General features: G+C 43.8%; 1 protein-coding gene across 4 annotated transcripts in view; it reads left to right on the top strand.

The window, feature by feature from the left end:
• Positions 1-23,238, top strand: part of kdm6a (lysine (K)-specific demethylase 6A) — a 317,166-nt gene that overhangs the window by 134,274 nt on the left and 159,654 nt on the right. For all 4 annotated transcript variants that reach the window (XR_015080830.1, XR_015080829.1, XM_086006692.1 and 1 more), the window contains exon 7: positions 7,662-7,716. Coding sequence is in view for 2 of the 4 variants with exons in the window: in XM_086006692.1 (XP_085862818.1) it covers positions 7,662-7,716 (55 nt within the window). In the remaining 2 variants the exon portion in view is untranslated. The remainder of the gene's footprint in view (positions 1-7,661; positions 7,717-23,238) is intronic.

Below are 23,238 nucleotides of genomic sequence, written 5' to 3'. Positions count from 1 at the left end.
GAACTTCTTGACTCTGGTTATTATACCATGCCACTGTAAGTACCAATTTAAGTCCAGTATACAGATCTTTCTGCTTTAACAGTGGGTCATAGTCTTTTCTTTCCCAAATATTAGTGAACAATATTACACTGCAACTTTGATTAACATGGGGTATTGCTATAACTATTGAATAACAAAACATACAATTTTTTTTCCTGTCACACACATTCTACCATTAGAAATTCATATGTCCTTATTTATAATGGGCACCACCTATGAAAGCTTGTCATGACATTACATATATACTCACCGCGATGTGGCAGTTATCTTTTCAATGCTTTGAGAATTTTTCATGTGCAAATTTTGATCCATTTCATATTTCAATTTTCAATTTCAATTTTATTTGCCATATATAACTAGTACAATGGAATGCTTACTCCCCAATCACTCCCACAATAAGCTGTGGGAGCTCACAGAGTCACGTCACTATTCTCCAGCGCCATGTTCAGAAAAAGTCAATTCAATGGCATCCAATGGCAGTGGGAACGCGATGTCCCTCAGCCGCTCCGTCACCGTGGCCTCCTCCTCACTGTTGCCGGCTCCACAATGTGGTGGCCTGCTTCTCCCGCTCACGGTCCAGCCTCTGGCCACCATGCCCGGCTCTCCCTCCTCCCAGTCGGACTGCGAGCTTCCTGCCGAGGAGCTGCCGGCCGACGTGCTGTAGCGGGTTGTCGTAGCTGCTGCTTACTGCTGCTGCGCTGCCTCCGCCCGACTCGCCGAACACATCGTCGAGATGTATAAGCTCCGGTCGCCATGGCCGCCTCCTCACTGTCGCCGGCTCCACGGTCCGACGGCCTGGGGCCTGCTTCTCCCACTTACGGTCCGGCCTCTGGCTGCCATGCCCGGCTCCCCTCCTCCCAGTCGGAATGCGAGCTGCCGGCCGACGTGCTGTAGCGGGTCGTCTTGGCTGCTGCTTGTTGCTGCTGCGCTGCCTCCGCCCGACTCGCCGAACACATCGCATCGGGAGCGGGCCGTCCGAAGCAGGGAGAGCACTTACCTCCGGACCGCCTCGGTCGCCATCTTGACTTCATCTCCCTTAGTAATTTCCCATTTAGTCTCCCATTTAGTAAATGATATTTCTAATGTCCAAAATAAAGATTTAAACAAAATAAAGTATTAACATATTTCACAGTAACATGATTAAATTTACCCATTGAATTGTTTTTTATATTTCTTAATGACTTTATTGAAGTTTTTATTGTAGGTCTCTGCCTCTCACTCAAGACTGGGTTTAAAATTGATTTCTTTGCTTGCAGCTGTGACCCTGTAAATTTAATTTAGATTGTGTATTCTGAGCATGTGCAGTTAGTGCAAAAGGCTGGGGGTAGTGATGGGACTGAGGTGGTGGTGGTAGAAAGAGGGGTAGTGGGATGATGAGCTGGTTAGGCTTGCAGGGGAAATGAGCCACTGAGGGCTACATTTGCCCTCAAATCCACACCCCAAATGCAACCTGCAGCTATCAGCTGCCATTCCACCTGCCACCTCCCACCTCAATGGAAAGAAGAAAAAGGAGGATGAGGCGAGGTCAAAACAGCTGAGAAGCAGAGAGAGAGAGCGAGTGAGACAGACACAGAAGAGGAAAGACAGAAACGGCAACATAGCAGTGATGTAATGTTTTTCTGTAAATAATATATCAAAGTAATACATATTTAAGAAAAGGACAGAATGTATGTCAAAATGGGGTCTTAATTACACCTGCATTCCCTGGTCTAGTTGTCCCCCATCCTCTTACCCTGCTTCACCTGAAGATAACACTTTGCCACCACTCCACCCACAGCCTTCCTCCTAACAGAAAAGAAAAAAGGGGGAGGGGAGGGGGAGATGCAAGAGAGAACAGGGCGAAGAAAAAGAGTTGGAGTGAATACAAAGAGCAGAAACTCCAATTTACTGTTTGCCACACCACAGGACATTAACAGAAGTGTCTGCTTGTTGATTATCAACAACGCAATGGTTAAAATAATGGGTCAAAACTTGCTGGAGTGGGGCATCTCGTGGCTTGCCCCTGTTAGACGTTCCTGCACCTTTCAGCTGGAAGATTTTTTTTGCGCCATAACTGGAAGTCAGAGCTGATGATGAGCGAAGGCAATGGGGCATCTAGGATCTTTGTGAATGTCAAGACCAACAATGTATCTCCTTAACTAATGAGATTTATGGATTGCGAAAGAAACTTAAGAATGATAGAGAAGGAAATAAGGTGAATTGGAGTCAAATCAGGTACAGGGAGAAATGGAGAGGGAAAGAAAGATTAGATTGAATTGTTCCATAACTGGGCCTGAGAGATTGATTAGCATTGCATTAACAATTGTTAAAAGGGTACTTGCGCTATTAATTATGAGCCCCAACTTTCTGCGGCCGGTTTAATGGGCAATTAACGTGTAAATCCAACAAGTTCTTAAAAATAATGAGGCTAAGGGTGAGATGCCGTTTGAGTGAAGCAAATGGTGGGACGGCTTAAATCGACCAGCAAGTTCTGGAGATTTGCAATTCGTGGTTTATCTCTTCATCCATTGAACTTGCTGATCGATTAGCTCATTAATAAATGCGTACGTCGTTAACACTCCGTTACTTTTCCAGGAAGATCTGGCCCCATATTTATTGATCAGCAAAGCACTTGCATTGGACCAAAAATGTTTACAGTTCCTTAATATTGCAAATTAATTGATTATCAAATTGTTACATTTGATTTTAAATGGTTTTCATGTAATGTGCTGTCTAGTTATATATGTCCAACCACTTGATTTCTGCCAAATCCAGCAGACTTCAACAGCACAAGTAGATATGGTACCTGACTTCTGTCACATTTGTAGCTGTTTCTTAAATGTTAAGAAACAAATTATTACTTCAACATTTTCACACAATCTGATTGTCAATTAATTGGGGACTGCTATACGCATACTAAGGCAACTTTTTAAAAACATTTTTCTTTCAACTTTCAGTGAAATAAGACTGCTCACCTACGTTAAATTACTTTCACCTGGGAGATGTTACTTTGTTGATTATTCAACAGAATAGGGAGCATTGTGCACCCTCTTCTTCTCCTCGCCTTCCCACAAAACAAATAAACTATCAAGAACTGATGAAGCAAGTTGTATTTTAATTTTTACAGAAAATTTCATGCTTACTGGTTAAAGTTAAGTCAACATTTATTCACGCTGGGTCACACGTTGTGTGAACTTCAAGCAGTGGCTTGAATTGTGTTACTCACTTACACATTTGATTGTATTAGACGGATTTGAATTTCAGCTTTGTGTACACATGACCACAAATCTCTCGGGTGTCTGAGTCCACACTAAGCTTCTAAGTTCTCGGCATTCGTACACATCAAACTTCAACTCAAATAGTTCAATCTCTTGGTAAATATGTGACTTTGTCAACAACAACAACTTGTATTTATATAGTGTCTTTAACGTAGTAAAACGTCCCATGGCGTTTCACAGGAACGTTATAAAACAAAATTTGACAGCCTGCCATATAAGGAGATATTAGAGCAGATGAACGGTTTTAATGAGCGTCTTAAAAGGAGAAAAGTGGGGTAGAGAGGCGGAGGGAATTCCAGAGCTGAGGGCCTTGGCAGCTGAAGGCATAGCCACCAATGGTGGAGTGATTAAAATCTGGGATGTTCAAGAGGCCAGAATTAGAGGAGTGCAGATATCTTGGAGGGTTGTGGGGCTGGAGGAGATTACAGAGATAGGGAGGGGTGAGGCCATGGAGGGATTTCAAAACGAGAATGAGAGTTTTAAAATCGAGGCATCAGTTCTTGAAGGGTTTTTTGCAACCAGAAGCAAGGTGCTGAGCCAAAGGGAGAGTGGGGATTAAATATTTCAATGTGCAGCAACAAATTTATCAACTGAAGAGGTGAGCCAGATCATTTTGTTCTTAGTCAATCAATCTCTTACTGGTACGTACTATATCTGTTACACAGCAAATATCTATCATAAACACAGATATTGTGGACATACCAAAATTAAGAATTTCACAAACTCCGTGGAAAATTAGTGTCTAAATGGGGTAGAGGAGCAGAGGGATCTGGGGGTACAGATACACAAATCACTAGAAGTAGCGCGCAGGTTAATAAGGCCATAAAAAAAGTAAACTAAACACTGTGATTCATTTTGAGATTTTCGTTAAGTTAAACTTGTACAGAACCTTGGTTAGACCACACTTGGCGTACTGGGAACAGTTCTGGTCTCCATATTATAAAAAGGATATTGAGGCACTGGCGAAGGTGCAAAAAAGATTTACTAGGATGATACCAGAACTGAGAAGTTATACCTGAACAGGCTGGTGCTCTTTTTTCTAGAAAAGAGAAGACTGAGGGTGACCAAATAGAGGTCTTTAAAATTATGAAAGGGTTCGATAGGGTAGACGTAGAACATAAGAAAAAAAAGAACATAAGAAATAGGAGTAGGCCATATGGCCCCTCGAGCCTGCTCCGCCATTCAATAAGATCATGGCTGATCATTGACCTCAACTCCACTTTCCTGACCGATAACCATATCCCTTGATTCCAGAAATCTATCTCAGCCTTGAATATACTCAAAGATTCAGCATCCACAGCCCTCTGGGGCAGAGAATTCCAAAGATTCACAACCCCTGAGTGAAGAAATTCCTCCTCCATCTCAGTCTTAAATGGCCTACCCCTTATCCTATGTACCCTAGTTCTAGACACTCTAGCCAGGGGAAACAACCTCTCAGCATCTACCCTGTCGATCCCCTTCAGAATCTTGTATGTTTCAATGAGATCACCTCTCATTCTTCTAAACTCCAGAGAGTATAGGCCCATTCTACACAATCTCTCATCATAGGACAGCCCTCATCCCAGGAATCAATCTAGTGAATCTTTGTTGCTCCGCCTCCAAGGCAAGTATATCCTTCCTTAGATAAGGAGACCAAAACTGTGCACAGTACTCCAGGTGTGGTCTCACCAAGGCCCTGTACAATTGTAGTAAGACTTCCCATCTCTTCTACTCCAACCCCCTTGCAATAAAGGCCAACGTGCCATTTGCCTTCCATATTGTTTGCTGTACCTGCATGCTAGCTTTCTGTGTTTCTTGCACGAGGACACCCAAATCTCTCTGAACACCAACATTTGAAAGTTTCTCGCCATTTAAAAAATATTCTGTTTTTCTATTCTTCCTACCAAAGTGAATAACCTCACATTTCCCTACATTATACTCCATCTGCCGCCTTACTGCCCACTCACTTAGTCTATCTATATCCCTTTGCAGACTCTGTTCTCCTCACAGCTTACTGTCCCACCTAGCTTTGTATCGTCAGCAAACTTGGATACATTACACTCAGCCCCTTCATCTAGGTCATTAATATAGATTGTAAATAGCTGAGTCCCCAACACTGATCCTTGCGGCATCCCACTAGTTACAGCCTGCCAACCTGAAAAAGACCCGTTTATCCTTACTCTCTGTTATCTGTCCGTTAACCAATCCTCTATCTATGCTACTGTATTATCCCCAACCCCATGAGCCCTAAACTTGTGTAATAACCTTTTATGTGGCACCTTATCGAATGCCTTTTGGAAATCCAAATATACTACATCCACTGGTTCCCCTTTCTCTACCCTGCTAGTTACGTCCTCAAAATAAACTCTTAATAAATTTGTCAAACATGATTTCCCTTCCATAAAACCATGTTGACTCTGCCTAATCATGTTATGATTTTCTAAGTGTCCTGATACCACGTCCTTAACAATGGATTCCAGCATTTTCCCGACGACTAATCCCGGCCTGTAGTTCCCTGTTTTCTCTCTCTCTCCTTTCCTGAATAGTGGTGTTACATTTGCTACCTCCAATCTGCTGGGACCGTTCTAGAATCTAGGGAATTTTGGAAGATCAAAACCAATGAGAATAGAAATAACCAATATAGAAGATGTTTCCACTTGTGGGAGAGACCAGAACTTGGGGCCATAAATATAAGATAGTCACTAATAAATCCAATAGATGATTCAGGAGAAACTATTTTACCCAGAGTGGTTAGAATGTGCAACTCGCTACCACAAGAAGTGGTTGAAGTATGGGAGGAAGCTCGCATGGAGCATAAACACCAGCATCAACATGTTGGGCCTGTTTCTGTGCTGTAAGTACAATGTAATTTAATATGTACAGGTTTTTATAGCTCTTTCCAATATTTTTTGAAAAGATTATTTTGCAATTTATGCATTGTAGGGTGAGAAAATCCGTTGTATTGTGACGATCAGTCTTGAATATGGAAGAAATGCTGAATGTAACGTGTAAGGATTTTTATTAGATTGTATATGTTTTTTTAAATTGATTTTCTCAATTTACACAGGTCTTTTGGGGTCCCGTTTTCTCTCCTGATTTTTTGTAGGTTCTACTTTTAGGGTCAAACCTGACAATCATAATTTTAAAAATGATATATTTATTTAAAATTGGCAAAAATGATTTTAATCTTTATGTACAAGACTAAAACTATTTCTAAAATTAAAACAATACTCGTAGATTATAGAGCAGTATTACTGTTAATAGGGAGCTTACTAGATGTTCAGTTAGTAAATGTGCTGTTTAATGTGGAACTGAGTTGTATACGTTATGGAAGTTCTCGATCTGCTGAGTTAGCTGATCGCAGCCAGAGCTTGGTGATGCCAACAGTTGGCCTTGGCATCACTGGGTTAGAGGGGTGAAAAATCAACCAGGGATCCCTCCGCTGATTAGTATTCAGTTATCCTTGCTAGAAATTTGTGTACACAAGGAAAGAGTGGATCAGGCTCTGTTCTGGGACTTGTTGTGGCTCTGTCAGTGCTTGTTATGGAGAATGGGCAAGTTACTGGGGTCTGCTTTGCATCTGCAGATCTCTGCCTGAAGATGATTATTTGTGCCTTTAGGAAGATTAGAAAATTGAAGGAAAAATAAACCAGTAAAAGAATAAAGCAAGTACTTCATATACTAGGTGGTGATCCAAATCAATTTATCAAAATCCAAGTCACCTCTGAATGCAGCTCATTAGCTGCATACAAACAATGAGAAAGATTGTACTAAAAACTGGTAATCTGTTACCAATTGTAGTGAACAGAGAACTAAAGCAGCTCTTTTGGATTGCTATTTTGAATGAAACTGCCTGGTGCCCAGTGTATATATTTTCTGATTCTGGAAGTTTAATTAGTGTTAAAAGCATTTTAGCTAACATCTTTTGTGTGCACCTACATTCAGTTTCCTGGATTTTTTTCATACAAGTAAAATAGTTGTATATGGGATTCCAACCAAGTCTGCTCAGATTGTCTTGGCTTGGTAATCAAGGTAAGTGAAAGCAAATTTATTGAAGACGCTTATAGTGTGCTTTGCAGGTGCTGCGCTGGAGTTTACTGTTAAGTACGTAAACTATAAAAAGTATAATTTTAAACCATTTCATTGAATACTCTTTAAATTGTATCCTTTTTGAGGTGTTTTAAATATAGCTGCTAAAGCTGCAGTCATGTAATTTGTACAGTGCTCAACCCTGCATTTGTTTTTCTTTCATTCCTGCCAGTCATGAAGAAGATGGAAAATTTATGGTTTATTTTAATGTTTTTTCCCCTAGTTTCCTTGATTAATTCAGAGTTGCTTGACTTTTTGTACTAGGTTTGTATTGATATTGTTTCTTTTTTCCTATAGCATTTTCAGTTGGCGTTGATTGATTCCAACCCTTGCACTCTGTCCAAAGCAGAAAGTAAGTAATTCCATTTTTTTGTCTAACTTGGGGGAAAAAAAAAATCCCCAGAAGACGTTTATGTCCAATACTAACATAGACCTCGGGTTGTGTAATTACTTCATTGCTTATGTTTAAATACAAGTCAAATGTAATCAAAGTTTGTGCACATTAGTTTGTATTCAAACTGGGTTTCTCAGTTAACACATTAAGAATATATAGTGTAAGTTTTTGCATCCCCAAAAAATCAAGAGGTGGTGCATATATTGCAAATATTTTTTGTTTAGAATTAATGTAAGAGACTCAGGCATTATAGAACAAATTTTTGTTGAATTACTTAAGTGCAGCACATACAGTAAACTGAAAACGACAAGTAACGGTAACAATAAAAAATGTTTTGGAGACCCTTAAATTAATCCAGTGAATCAAACCGCATATAAGTGGGTATCATTTAAGGTATGTTCAGTTTGCCCATAGTAATCATTGTCATCACTTTGCACTGGGTGAACCGACGAATGTCATCTTCAGCCATCTATGGTATTAGACGTGCACATTTCATGAAGTTGTTCAGTCTGTGTGGATCCAAAGTGTTCCATATATCCACTGTCCACTGGATGGCTTCCTCTAGAATGAGAGTTCACATGTGACCTTCAGCAGTGAAGATATACACACCATTGGTAGTCCATCTATTCCACGTCACTTGAAGAGCAGCTTTCACTGATTTGTTTGCTGATATGTGTAACAGCTTTAATATACACATCATTCCCCTTGGAATCAATGCAAAGTTTTTTTGAGTTCATTCTTGATAGAAGACATTTGGTGGTATTTCAATGAATTCAAGATAAGTAGAGAATATTTAGTGATAAGCAAAGCATCTCTACCAATGGCACACACATTCCTGATTCTAATCCACTGTTTTTTAGGATGCACTCTTCTCTGTGCCCCATGAAATATTACTGTAGATGATGGAGTCTGCTTTGAATATGTATGCAGGTAACCATGCATTTGAGCATCAAGCTTTTCATTCCCAGTAGTACCAGTGGAAATTGGTTTGGTGCCTTTTGTGGCAGTGGTACACTTGTATGGCATGTCAAATCTGAATGGATAAGATCCATGTTTACGCAGACCAGTTTGAAATTGAGTCTTCAGCACTGGTTCAGTATGATCACACTGAAGGCGCATGCCTGATACGAGACTCCCAAAACGAGCGCTCTACTCGGAGCTCCGACACGGCAAGAGAGCCCCAAGTGGGCAGAGGAAACGCTTCAAGGACACCCTCAAAGCCTCCTTGAAAAAGTACAACATCCCCACTGACACCTGGGAATCCCTGGCCCAAGACCGCATAAAGTGGAGGAGAAGCATCCGGGAAGGCGCCAAACACCTCGAGTCTCTTCGCCGGGAGCAAGCAGAAGCCAAGCGCAAGGAGCGCATGTCAACCCAAGCACCCCACCCACCCGCCCCTTCAACCACCGTCTGCCCCACCTGTGACAGAGACTGTAGGTCCCGCATTGGACTCAGCAGTCACCTGCAAACTCATTTTTTACTTTGGAAGCAAGTCATCCTCGGTTCCGAGGGACTGCCTAAGAAGAGAGAGTATGATCAACTGAAACACTATATCTTTGCAGTCAGCAAGCAGATTCTATACAATTCTAACGCGCCTCTGTAGGAATCTTTCTCCTACTTTCTGGATACTTTCATAGATTTTTTTTCTCTTAGCCAGAAGTGTAAGAGTTAGATTTCCCAAATCTAACCCATAGCTTTAATTTAGACTTCAATCCTGCTGATTCCAACTCCTCCTTGATGTCTGTCATTGGTGAATGCCAGCCTTTTTTAAGGGATGCTTTCCAAGTTTTTTTTTGCACAGTTATTTTGGCTTCATTCTCCTAAAACTCACACCCAGTTACTTTCCTGCCGTGCATCTCAGCATATCAAACATCTTGAGCTTCTCTGCTACACTGTTGCTCTTGCAAGGACACGGACAAATAGTTGAATGGTTTTCAACAGCCAAGAAGTAGGGGTTATATTATGCATGGATAACACATTTTTCTGAAAGTTTGTGGCTCACGATAAGGAGTGCATATTATACATGAGGGGGTGTTATACTTTAAGGTTTACAGGAAGTATCAGAATGTTGCTGTTTTCAAAACTATGAGCATTTACAGTTCACGGTTTCAAAGTACAGGAAACTTTGTGCTATCCGGCACCCATGGGACCGAGCTACTGCCGTTTTTTTAAAAGCTCTGGATAGACCAGCGTCAATAGGAGCTTTTTATTGCAGTATCTGACCACAAACACTGTTGCTCAGCAACAGCTTGTAAACACTCGGCCCGTGGCTTGGAAGCGTCTCTGAAGCTGTTGCTAAGATACAGAGACGCTTTCTAGAGCCTGCCGTGTCTGACCACAAACACTGTTGCTCAGCAACAGCTTGTAAACACTCGGCCCAGTAGCTTGGAAGCGTCTCTGAAGCTGTTGCTAAGCGACAGACGCTTTCCAGAGCCTGCCTGTGAAAAGAATGCTAGGAGAAAAAAAACCCTAACCAAAACGGCTGCTGATTTCTGCCGTTAGATCAAAGTTGCCGGACATTCAACTTCCGGATAGCTCAAAGTTTCCTGTATAGTACTTTGGGAAGGGTACTACAATGGTTGCCTTGGATATTTCATGGAAAATACCCATTTCCTTTCTAGCGAGCGATTTAGAGAGTAAGAGTAGGTAGAGAAATAAATGTTTCTGTGCCAGCCTTGGAAATAGTGTAGAGATGGCCTCAATTGGGTCATAAGGTTTTAAATTCTATCTAAAACTTTTAAAACTTGATTCCTATAATAATTGTGCAATGATGGGTTATTCAAATACTTAAAATCTTTCTACCTAGAATTATTCTATTGATAAATGGAGCTTATTAGCTGTTTGCAAACCTATTTTTAGTTTCTGAACCTTAATTATGAATAACATTTTTCTTTGTGGTATCTTCTATAGACTGTGAAGTATTTATCCAAAGTTAATATATCTCCTGTTCATTGAGCTGAAAGTCACTAAACACATGAAACTTTGTCTACAAAATGGCTGGTGCTAGAAACTGTTATCTAAATTGTATTTGTGGACTTCCCAGACCTACTTAGTTTTTATTTGCCAGGTGGTCAGAGATGCATATCCATTTGTATGTGACAGATATTTTTTTGCATTTGTATTCATTCCTCACTTTAAAAAAATTTTTTCTTTGTAATTTTTTTAATTTGGGGGAGAAAAGGCTTTTTTTGTTTTGAATGTCCCCAGTAAGTGATGAAAAGAGCTTCAGAGAAGTTGAAGAAAGGCAAGTTGCTGTCCTGTTCTAAAGAAGGCGAGCTCAAACCTTTTTAGAGCAGGGGATTGGATCTGTGTTCCAGAACTAGTGCTATGTGCGGCATGTGATTAAATTGCTTTTGGATCAGCTAGCCTCACCATGTGCAACAATTCATTTACAGTGCTGTTTTTTTCACTTTTCCCCCCCCACAATGACACTTCATGCAACTGATGAGATGGCCTCTCTGCAGCTAGCAGAAAGGTCAAAAATGCTCAACCCAAAGCACCGTACTTAGAGATAGAAAATTGTTGCACTGAATAATTCTTATCTGAGCTTTTCCAGCACTCCTGATTCACTTGAGAGCTCTGCATAATTTTTTTTTTTAAATACTCAATTCACATGTGAAATATAAACACATAGAAAGTTGCGTTTCATTTCCACTGTGACTTGCAAGTTATATTTTTAAAAACACTTCCAGAACTGTTGAACTCAAATTTTGCCCATAGAAACATAGAAGATAGGAGCAGGAGTAGGCCATTCGGCCCCTCGAGCCTGCTCCGCCATTCAATGCGATCATGGCTGATCATCCAAATTCAGTACCCTGTCCCTGCTTTCTCCCCATACCCCTTGATCCCTTTAGCCTTAAGAAATATATCCAACTCCTTCTTGAATATATTTAATGAATTGGCCTCTACTGCCTTCTGTGGTAGAGAATTCCACAGGTTCACCACTCTCTGGGTGAAGAAATTCCTCATTTCTGTCCTAAATGGCCTACCCCTTATCCTTAGACTGTGACCCCTGGTTCTGGACTCCCCAACCATCGGGAACATCCTTCCAGCATCTAGTCTGTCCAGTCCTGTTAGAATTTTATAAGTTTCGATGAGATCCCCTCTCATTCTTCTAAACTCCAGCGAGTACAAGCCCAATCGATCCAATCTCTCCTCATACGTCATTCCTGCCATCCCAGGTATCAGCCTGGTGAATCTTTGCTGAACTCCTTCCATGGCAAGAACATCCTTCCTCAGATAAGGTGACCAAAACTGCACACAATACTCAAGATGTGGTCTCACCAAGGCCCTGTACAACTGCAGCAAGACAGCCTTGTTCCTGTACTCAAACCCTCTCGCTACGAAGGCCAACATACCATTTGCCTTCTTAACCGCCTGCTGTACCTGCACCTGCATGCTTACCTTCAGCGACTGGTGCACAAGGACACCCAGGTCTCGTTGCACTTCCCCTTCTCCCAATCTATTGCCATTCAGATAATCGCCTTCCTGTTTTTGCTACCAAAGTGGATAACCTCACATTTATCCACATTATATTGCATCTGCCATGCTTCTGCCCAATCACCCAACCTGTCCAAATCATCCTGGAGTTTCTTGGCATCCTCCTCACAGCACACACGCCCACCCAGCTTTGTGTCGTCTACAAATTTGGAGATATTACATCTAGTTCCCTTGTCTAGATCATTAATATATATTGTGAATAGCTGGGGTCCAAGGACGGATCCCTGCGGTACCCCACTAGTCACTGCCTGCCACTTGGAAAAAAACCTGTTTATTCCAACTTTTTGCTTTCTGTCTGCCAACCAGTTCTCTATCCAAGTCAGTACCTTGCCCCCAATCCCATGTGCCTTAACTTTACACGCTAATCTCTTATGCGGGACCTTGGGTGCTGGTTCTTCTTGGTTATCTTTTTTCTTACTCTAAATTTTGCTGATACTAATGTTTTCATGCATAAATACTGTTGGTAATTAAAAACGAATTACAAGTTAAAAGTTTCCTAATTGCTGCTATTGCAGAACATCCTCTTCTTTCACCTACAGAAGTTCACCATGTAGCAAGTGTAGCTTCCCAGTAAACATTCAGATAATCCTCCCAAGCTTCAGAGTGCAGAGGAATGGTAGAAAATAGCCCATTCTGCTCAAGAAGGACTTGCAGGAAAAGCAGAGCAATGCAGTGAGCTATCTGAGTCCTGCATTTTCAAAGATAATGCCAAACTGAAATCAGAAATAATTCAAGCCACTGTCTTACCAGGAAGTGTGTGAACCAGCCAATGGGTAGAGCAAACCTGAACCAGAAATGCTGTCCACACACTCATTGCTGGCTCATTAACTGATAAAGTGGCAGTCTGAATTGCTTTTGTTTTCTGTTTCTCAACAAGAACAACAACGCGATAGCCAGTTTGGAGCCATTCTCTGCAGTGCTCTGCTTTTTCTCCATGAGGAAATCAGAAGCTGGTCATCAGGTGCACACCAAGCCTAAGACCACAGTAAGCAGGGTAGGTGACAGCAAATAATTAAACCTAGTACTGCTGTTTGGCACCAGAAACTGCTTTTTGGGCTATGGTGGGCCAGATGAAATTGCCAAACAGGCTGTGATCTGTTGCGTTGCACACCTCTGTCCTAAGGTATAACAAGAGACTTTGGGCTGGATTTTCCGCCCAAAGGCAGGATGATGGCGGGTTCGGTCTTCAGCGGGTTCCGGTCCCGCTTCTGGTTGCAGCCTCCCTCCATTAAAGATTTTCCCTAGATTGGCACATTAAGGCCGACGTGTGCGCTAGCCGGCCCAATCGGCGGGTGCATGATCGGCTGGCCGCGCTAGGAGCCTGGATATTTAAGGGGGCCATGTCCCCTTTGTTTTTCACTTGCTTTATTCTGCTTCCGAATGCTGGTTGCTGCAGGGATGGCAGTTCAGTGGTCCAAGGCTGCTCTCCATTTTGATGATGACTCCCTCCATGCTGTTGTGGAGTGAGTAAGAGGATGAAAGGAGGTCCTCTTCCCTTCCAATGGACGGAGGAAGCCTCCTCAGCACACAAAGGCAGCCTGGCTGCAAATTGCTGAGTAGGTTAGTGCAAGGTCTGTGTGTACACGCACCAGGGTGCAGTGCAGAAAAAGGTTCAATGATCTGATGCGCTCAGCAAAAGTGAGTATAACATCACACTTATATTCAGTCTGCTTCCCACTTCTTCTCATCCCCATTACTCTGCATTGGTAACCTACTCCTGCACATCCCAACTGACCCTAACATCCCTTGCACCCTCACCCATCCCTCTCTATGCACAGAATCACTTCCCCATCCTGCTATGCACCCCTCACACTCCATCTCGCTATTATACAATGACAGCAACTAAACGTACAGGGCGGGACCTTTTGTATTGGCACCTCACTCCATCTTTACCTCCCTCTAAACATCTATGTTATCCATTCTTAACACTGACTCCATCAATCTCGCTGAAACTCCACTTGTGTCCCTCATTGCAGGAAGAGAGCCCACAATCTCAGACCCACAGCAATGTAGTTGACTCTTAATTGCCCTCTGAAATGACCTAGCAAGCCACTCCGTTGTAACAAACCGCTACGAAACACAATAATAATGAAACCGGACAGACCACCCGGCATCGACCTCGGCAATGGCTATGGACACTGCAACGGCACACCCAGCCCAGACTAACATCTGGGGACTTGTGCCAAAATTGGGAGAGCTGTCCCATAGACAAGTCAAGCAACAGCCTGACATAGTCATACTCACAGAATCATACCTTTCAGCCAATGTCCCAAACTCCTCCATCACCATCCTGGACAGACCCACCAGGGGTGACGGCACAGTAGTATACAGTCGGGAAGGAGTGGCCCTGGGAGTCCTCAACATTGACTCCGGACCCCATGAAGTCTCAAGGCTTCAGGTCAAGCATGGACAAGGAAACCTCCTGCTGATTACCACCTACCGCCCTCCTTCAGCTGATGAATCAATACTCCTCCATGTTGAACGCCACTTGGAAGAAGCACTGAGAGTAGCAAGGGCACAGAATGTACTCTGGATAGGGGACTTCAATGTCCATCACCAAGAGTGGCTTGGTAGCACCATTACTGACCGAGCTGGCTGAGCCCTGAAGGACATAACTGCCAGTCTGGGCTTGCGACAGGTAGTGAGAGAACCAACACGAGGGGAAAAACCTAGTCGCAGATGCATCGGTCCATGGCAGTATTGGTAGCAGTGACCACCGCACAGTCATTTTGGAGACGAAGTTCCGTCTTCACACTGAGGACACCCTCCATAGTGTTGTGTGGCACTACCACCGTGCTAAATGGGATAGATTCAGAACAGATCTAGCAACTCAAAACTGGGCATCCATGAGGCGCTGTGGGTGATCAGCAGCAGCAGAATTGTATTCCACCACAATCTGTAACTTAATGGCCAGGCATATCCCTCACTCATAGCGGTTGTTTACAACTGAGTGGCTTGCTAGGCCATTTCAGAGGGCATGAAGAGTCAACCACATTGCTGTGGGTCTGGAGTCACATGTAGGCCAGACCAGGTAAGGACGGCAGATTTCCTTCCCGAAAGGACATTAGTGAACCAGATGGGTTTTTGCAACAATCGAGAATTCCAGAATTAAATTGAATTGAATTTAAATTCCACCAGCTGCCGTGGTGGGATTTGAACCCATATCCTCAGAGCATTTGACTGAGCCTCTGGCTTACTAGTCTAGTGACATAACCACTACGCCACCGCCTCCCCTAACCCAGCCCTGTCGACCCTGCAAAGTCCTCCTTACCAACATCTGGGGGCTTGTGCCAAAATTGGGAGAGCTGTCCCACAGACTAGTCAAGCAACAGCCTGACATAGTCATAATTACCGAATCATACCTTACAACCAATGTCCCAGACACCACCATCACCATCCCTGGTATGCCCTGTCCCACCGGCAGGACAGACCCACCAGAGGTGGTGGCACCGTGGTATACAGTCGGGAGGGAGTAGCCCTGGGAGTCCTCAACATTGACTCAGGACCCCATGAGGTCTCATGGCATCAAGTCAAACATGGGCAAGGAAACCTCCTGCTGATTACCACCTACCGCCCTCCCTCAACTGATGAATCAGTACTCCTTCATGTTGAACACCAATTGGAAGAAGCACAGAGTAGCAAGGGCACAAAATGTCCTCTGGGTGGGGGACTTCAATGTCCATCACCAAGAGTGGCTCGGTAGCACCACAACTGACCGAGCTGGCCGAGTCCTAAAGGACATAGCTGCCAGACTGGGTCTGCGATAGGTGGTGAGGGAACCAACAAGAGGGAAAAACCTACTTGATCTCGTCCTCACCAATCTACCTGTTGCAGATGCACCTGTCCATGACAGCATTGGTGGAAGTGACCACCGCACAGTCCTTGTGGAGACGAAGTCCCGTCTTCATGTTGAGGATACCCTCCACCGTGTTGTGTGGCACTACCACCGTGCTAAATGGGACAGATTTCGAACAGATCTGGCAACTCAAAACTGGGCATCCATGAGGTGCTGTGGGCCATCAGCAGCAGCAGAATTTTATTCAACCACAATCTGTAACCTCATGGCCCGGCATATCCCTCACTCTACCATTACCATCAAGCTGGGAGATCAACCCTGGTTTAATGAAGAGTGCAGGAGAGCATGCTGGGAACAACACCAGGCATACTGAAAAATGAGGTGTCAACCTGGTGAGGCTACAACACAGGACTACTTGCATGCCAAACAACGGAAGCAACATGCGATAGTCAGAGCTAAGCGATCTCACAACCATCGGATCAAATTAAAGCTCTGCAGTCCTGCCACATCCAGTCGTGAGTGGTGGTGGACAATTAAACAGTTAACAGGAGGAGGAGGCTCCAAAAATATCCCCATCCTCAATGATGGTGGAGCCCAGCACGTGAGTGCAAAAGACAAGGCTGAAGCAATTGCAACTATCTTCAGCCAGAAGTGCCGAGTGGATGATCCATCTTGGCCTCCTCCTGAGGTCCCCAGCATCACAGATGCCAGTCTTCAGCCCATTCAATTCACTCCACGTGATGTCAAGAAACGGCTGAAGACACTGGATACTGCAAAGGCTATGGGCCCTGACAACATTCCGGCAATAGTACTGAAGACTTGTGCTCCAGAACCAGCTGCGCCCATAGCCAAGCTGTTCCAGTACAGCTACAACACTGGCATCTACCCGGCAATGTGGAAAATTGCCCAAGTATGTCCTGTCTACAAAAAGCAGGACAAATCCGACCCGGCCAATTACCGCCCCATCAGTCTACTCTCAATCATCAGCAAAGTGATGGAAGGTGTCATCGACAGTGCTATCAAGCGGCACTTACTCAGTAATAACCTGCTAACTGACGCCCAGTTTGGGTTCCGCCAGGGCCACTCAGTCCCATGTGCCTTAACTTTACATGCTAATCTCTTATGCGGGACCTTATCGAAGGCCTTCTGAAAGTCCAGATACACCACATCCACTGGTTCTCCCTTATCTATTTTACCAGTTACATCCTCTCAAAATTCCAGTACATTAGTCAAGCACGATTTACCTTTTGTGAATCCATGTTGACTTTGTCCGATCCTGTCACTGTTTTCCAAGTGCTCTGCTATTACATCTTTTATAATGGACTCTAGCATTTTCCCCACAACCGATGTCAGGCTTACCGGTCTGCAATTCCCCGTTTTCTCTCGACCACCTTTTTTGAATAGTGGGGTAACATTAGCTCCCCTCCAATCGATGGGTACTGTTCCAGATTCCATTAAATGTTGGAAGATGATCAGCAATGTATCTGCTATTTCTAGGGCCACTTCCTTAAGTACCCTAGGATGTAGATTATCAGGCCTTGGGGATTTATCGGCCTTCAGTCTCCTCAATTTCCCTAACACCATTTCCCTACAAATACTGATTTCTTTCAGTTCCACCCTTTCATCAGACCCTATGTTCCCCGGCATCTCTGGGAGGTTATTTGTGTCCTCCTTTGTGAAGACAGAACCAAAATATGTATTTAGTTGGTCTGCCATTTCTTTGTTCCCCATTAAAAATTCCCCTGATTCTGACTGCAAGGGACCTACGCTTGACTTCACCAATCTTTTTCTCTTCCCATATCTATAAAAGCTTTTACAGTCTGTTTTTATGTTCCCTGCAAGCTTACACTCATATTCTATTTTCCCCTTCTTAATTAATCCCTTTGTCCTCCTTTGTTGAATCCTAAACTGCTCCCAATCCTCAGGATTATTGCTTTTTCTGGCCAATTTATATGTCCTCTCCTTGGATCTTATGCTATCCCTAATTTCCCTTGTTAGCCACGGTTCAGTCACCTTTTTTGTTTTATTTTTGTGCCAAACTGGGATGAACAAATTCTGTAGTTCATCCATGCGGTCTTTGAATGTTTGCCATTGCCTATCCACCATCAACCCTTTGAGTGACATTCCCCAATCCATCCTACCCAACTCGCGCCTCAGACCATCGTAGTTTCCTTTATTTAAATTTAGGACCCTAGTCTCTGAGTCAACTACTTCATTCTCCATCTTAATGAAGAATTCGATCATATTATGATCACTCTGACCCAAGGGGCCTCGTACAACAAGATTGCTAATTAATCCTTTCTCGTTACATAATACTCAGTCTAAGATGGCCTGATCTCTGGTTGGTTCCTCGACATACTGGTCCAGGAAACCATCCTGTAAACACCCTAGCTTCTCTAGTCTATCCAGGTAACTGAAGTCCCTCATCCCTGGAATGATTCTTGTAAATCTTTTCTGCACCATCTCTAAGGCCTTCGTATCCTTCCTAAAGTGCAGTGCCCAGAATTGGACATAATACTCCAGTTGAGGCTGAATCAGTGTTTATAAAGGTTCGTCATAACTTCCTTGCTTTTGTACTCTATGCCTCTATTTATGAAACCCAGGATCCTGTATACTTTTTAAACCGCTTTCTCAACCTGGCCTGCCACCTTGAACGATTTGTGTACATATACCCCCAGGTCTGTCTGTTCATGCACCCACTTTAGGATTGTACCTTTTTAGTTTATATTGCCTCCTCGTTCTTCCTACCAAAATGCATCACTTCGCACTTTTCTGTGTTAAATTTCATCTGCCACGTGTCTGCCCATTTCACCAGCATGTCATTTGAAGCCTATCACTCTCCTCCTCACTGTTCACTATACTTCCAAGTTTTGTGTCATCTGCAAATTTTGAAATTGTGCCCCATACACTCAAGTCCAAGTTATTAATATATATCGAGAAAAGCAGTGGTCCTCGTACCGACCCCTGGGGAACACCACTGTATACCTTCCTCCAGCCCGAGAAACAACCGTTCACCACTACTGTTTCCTGTCACTTAGTCAATTTCGTATCCATGCTGCCACTGTTCCTTTTATTCCATGGGCTTCAACCTTGCTGGTAAGCCTACTATGTGGCACTTTATCAAATGCCTTTTTGAAGTCCATGTACACCACGTCAACTGCATTGCCCTCATCAACCCTCTCTGTTACCTCATCAAAAAACTCAATCAAGTTAGTTAAACACAATTTGCCTTTGACAAATCCGTGCTGGCTTTCCTTAATTAATCCACACTTGTCCAAATGACACTTGATTTTGTCCCTGATTATCGTTTCTAAAAGCTTCCCCACCACTGAGGTTAAACTGACTGGCCTGTAGTTGCTGGGTTTATCCTTGCATCCTTTTTTGAACAAAGGTTAACATTTGCAATTCTCCAGTCCTCTGGCACCACCCCCATAGCTAAGGAGGATTGGAAGATTATGGCCAGTACCTCCGCGATTTCCTCCTTAACTTACCTCTGCATCCTAGGACTAGCTGGGGGGGCCCCGTGTTGCCAGGGCTGTTTTGGGCCGGGCGGTTTAAATCGAGTCCCAGGCTTTGGGCCCTGTCTCTCTGTCCCTCTGTGAATCTGCTGCCGGGCAACATTTGTACCTTTTAATACCTTCAAAGATGAAAGTGAAAGTACTTATAAAACGTTTTTGGTAAATGTTATGTTATTTTTAAAAGAGATATTAACTTTTTCGAAGCTGGATTAGCAGATTTTGAGCTGGAAGTAGTTGAAGCAATGGCTGCCCGATGCCTGAGTTCAAAATGATTAGTCCTGCCCACAGACGCAGCGATTGGCCAATCATCAGGTGACTGAACTGTAGGATTGGTCAATCAAGACGGCACAGGATTGGTCGACCTTGACGTCAGTCAATCAATGCTAATGAGCGGATAATAGTGGAATTTTGAAGGTTTTTTGTATAACGCGCGAACAATTTTTGTCCGACCGAAAAGTAAATACGCTTACGACCGTCCTGGAATCGTAAGCTTTCTTTGGACGTAACGCACGTGTAGGTACTTTTAAGTGCAGCCAGCCTTTCTAGTACCTCCATTTATCAATTTTTATCATCAGGTATCTCCATCACCTCCTCTCTCACTATGACTTTGGCAGCATCTTCCTTGGTGAAGACAGATGCAAAGTATTTATATAGTACCTCAGCCATGCCCTTTGCCTACAAGGATAGGTCTCCTATTTGGTCCCAAATCGGCCCTACCCGTTTACTATTTATATGCCTATAGAAGACTTTTGAATTCCCTTTTCTATTAGCTGCCAATCCATTCTCATATTCTCTCTTTGCCCCTTTGCCCCTCTTACAGGAAACTTTGGTTTATCCGGAGGTTAACTGTCTGGAATGCTCGAGCCACCGGCAAAAATCAGGAGCCGTTTCGTTAGTTTTTTTTCCTCTTCGTTGCTTTTTTTTCACCAGTCAGGCTCTGCAAGGTCTCGCTGAAACTGTTGCTAAGCTACAGAGACGCTTGCAAGGTACGGCCGACTGTTTAGAAGCTGTAGGGTTTGTTGCCAGATCTCCGTATGTTTCAACATTAGCGCTGGTTTGTCCGGCAGTTTTGATGGGACGGCAACAGCTCGGTCCCGTCGGTGCCGGATAGCGCACAGTTTCCTGTATTTTCTTTTTCACTTCCCCTCTGAACTTTCTATATTCAACCTGATTCTCACTTCTTTTCTCAACCTGACATCTGTCACATGCGCTCTTTTTCTGCTTCATCTTACTCTCTCTCTCTTTCGTCATCTAGGGAGCTCTGGCTTTACCTTTCCCCCCTCATAGGAATGTACCTTTACTGTACCTGAGCCACCATCTCTTTAAAGGCAGCCCGTTGTTCGATTACAGTTTTGCCTGCCAATCTTTGATTCCAATTTACCCGGGCCAGATCCATTCTCAACCCACTGAAATTTTCCTTCCTCCAATTAGGTATTTTTACTCTAGATTGCTCCCTGTCCTTTTCCATAGCTAATCTAAACCTTATGTCACTATGATCACTGTTCCCTAAATAACAACAGAAAATGCTGGAAGAACTCAGCAGGCCAGGCAACATCCGTGGAGAGAAAATAGAGTCAGCGTTTCAGGTGAACCCTTTGTCAAGACTAAAGAAGCACAGGAAATGAAATAGATTAAGAGGCCAGGCTGGGAGAGAACAAAAGAGAAGAGACATTAAGAGGTATTCAAAACAAGACGAGATGGTGATAGGACTAGTGGAGACAAAAGACGGCTCTAGATTAGGTGTGAAATGCGCTGGCAGAATGGGAGACAGCTGCCATGTGGGAGAGAGGGGGGAAAAAAAAGGGGTTGGGGGTGGTGGTGGGAAAGGCCAAAACAAAGGTGTGGATAAAAAATATAAGTATAAATGTAATAGGAGCCGAGGTTATGATCTGAAATTGTTGAACTCGATATTGAGACCGGAAGGCTGTAAAGTGCCTAATCGGAAGATGAGGTGCTGTTCCTCAAGTTTACGGTGAGCTTCCGTGGAACAATGCAAGAAGCCGAGGACAGTGAGGTCCGAGTGGGAATGGGGCGGTGAATTAAAATGACTGGCGACCGGAAGCTCGGGGTCACCCTTACGGCGGAGGTGTTCCGCAAAGCGGTCACCCAATCTGCGTTTGGTCTCCCCAATGTAGAGGAGACCACATCGTGAGCAGCGAATACAGTATACTAGATTGCAAGAAGTACAAATAAATCGCTGTTTCACCTGGAAGGGGTGTTTGGGGCCCTGGACAGTGGGAAGGGGGGAGGTATAAGGGCAGGTGTTACATCTCCTGCGCTTGCACGGGAAGGTGCCAGGCGAAGGGGAAGGGGTGCTGGGGGTGATAGAGGAGTGGACTGTTCCCTAAATGTTCCCCATCTGACACTTGCTCCACTTGACCCACCTCATTCCCCAGAACCAGATCCAGCAATGCCTCCTCCCTCGTTGGGCTGGAAATGTACTGATGAAAGTTTTCTTGAACACTTCAGAAATTCTTCCCCCTCTCTGTCCTTTACACTATTACTATCCCAGTCTATATTAGGATAATTGAAGTCCCCCCATTATCACTATTCTATAGTTCTTGCACCTCTCTGTAATTTCTCTGCAAATTTGCTGTTCCATATTTTTCACACTAGTTGGTGGCCTATAGAATACACCTAGTAGTGTAATGGCACCTCTATTGTTTTTTTAACTCTAACCAAGTATATTCTGTCCTTGACCCCCTCCAGGGCATCCTCTCTCAGCAGCACTGTAACATTCTCCTTAATCAGTACTGCCACCCCACCTCCTTTCCTTCCCTGTCTTTCCTGAGCACCTTATAACCTGGAATATTTAAAAATTCAAACCTGCCCTTTTTTGAGTCGGGTCTTGGTTATCGCCATGACATCATATTCCCATGTGGCTATTTGCACCTGCAGCTCACCAACCTTTTTTACCACACTTTGTGCGTTTACACACATGCACTGTTAACCTATCTTAGACCTTCTTGTACACTCTTAGTCTGACCCCACCAAATACCTTACTATTTTTTACTCTAGTGCTATCTATCTCTCCCGGTCCTTTGTGCACTTTGTTTCTCCTTTCTAATGCTACATCCTGGCGCCCATCTCCCTGCCAGATTAGTTTAAACCCTCCCCAGCAGCACTGGCAAACACCTTCGTGAGGACATTGGTTCCGGCTCTGTTGAGGTGCAACCTGTCCGGCATATACAGGTCCCACCTTCCCCAGAACCGGTCCAGTTTGATAAGGTGCCACCTAGAAAGCTTGTTTGTAAAAATAAGAGACACTGTATTAAAGGAAATGTGGCAGCATGGGCAGGAAGTTAAAGGATAGGAATGGAACATAAGAACATAAGAAGTAGGAGCAGGAGTAGGCCATACGGCCCCTTGGGCCTGCTCCGCCATTCAATAGGATCATGGCTGATTCGAATCTAGACTCACGTCCACTTCCCTGCCCTCTCCCCGTAACCCCTAATTCCCTTATCTGCTAGGAAACTGTCTATCTCCATTTAAAATTTATTTAATGTTGCAGCTTCCACAGCTCTCTGGGGTAGCAAATTCCATAGATTTACTACCCTCTGAGTGAAGAAGTTTCTCCTCATCTCAGTTTTGAAAGCGCAGCCCCTTATTCTTAGATTATGCCCCCTAGTTCTAGTCTCACCCATCAGTGGAAACATCCTCCCCGCA

The sequence above is a fragment of the Somniosus microcephalus genome, chromosome 14 (assembly GCF_052327205.1).
Source record: "Somniosus microcephalus isolate GS21.2 chromosome 14, FLI_Smic_1.0, whole genome shotgun sequence".
NCBI classification, from domain to species: Eukaryota; Metazoa; Chordata; class Chondrichthyes; order Squaliformes; family Somniosidae; genus Somniosus; species Somniosus microcephalus.
This window is presented reverse-complemented; position numbering and strand designations above follow the sequence as displayed.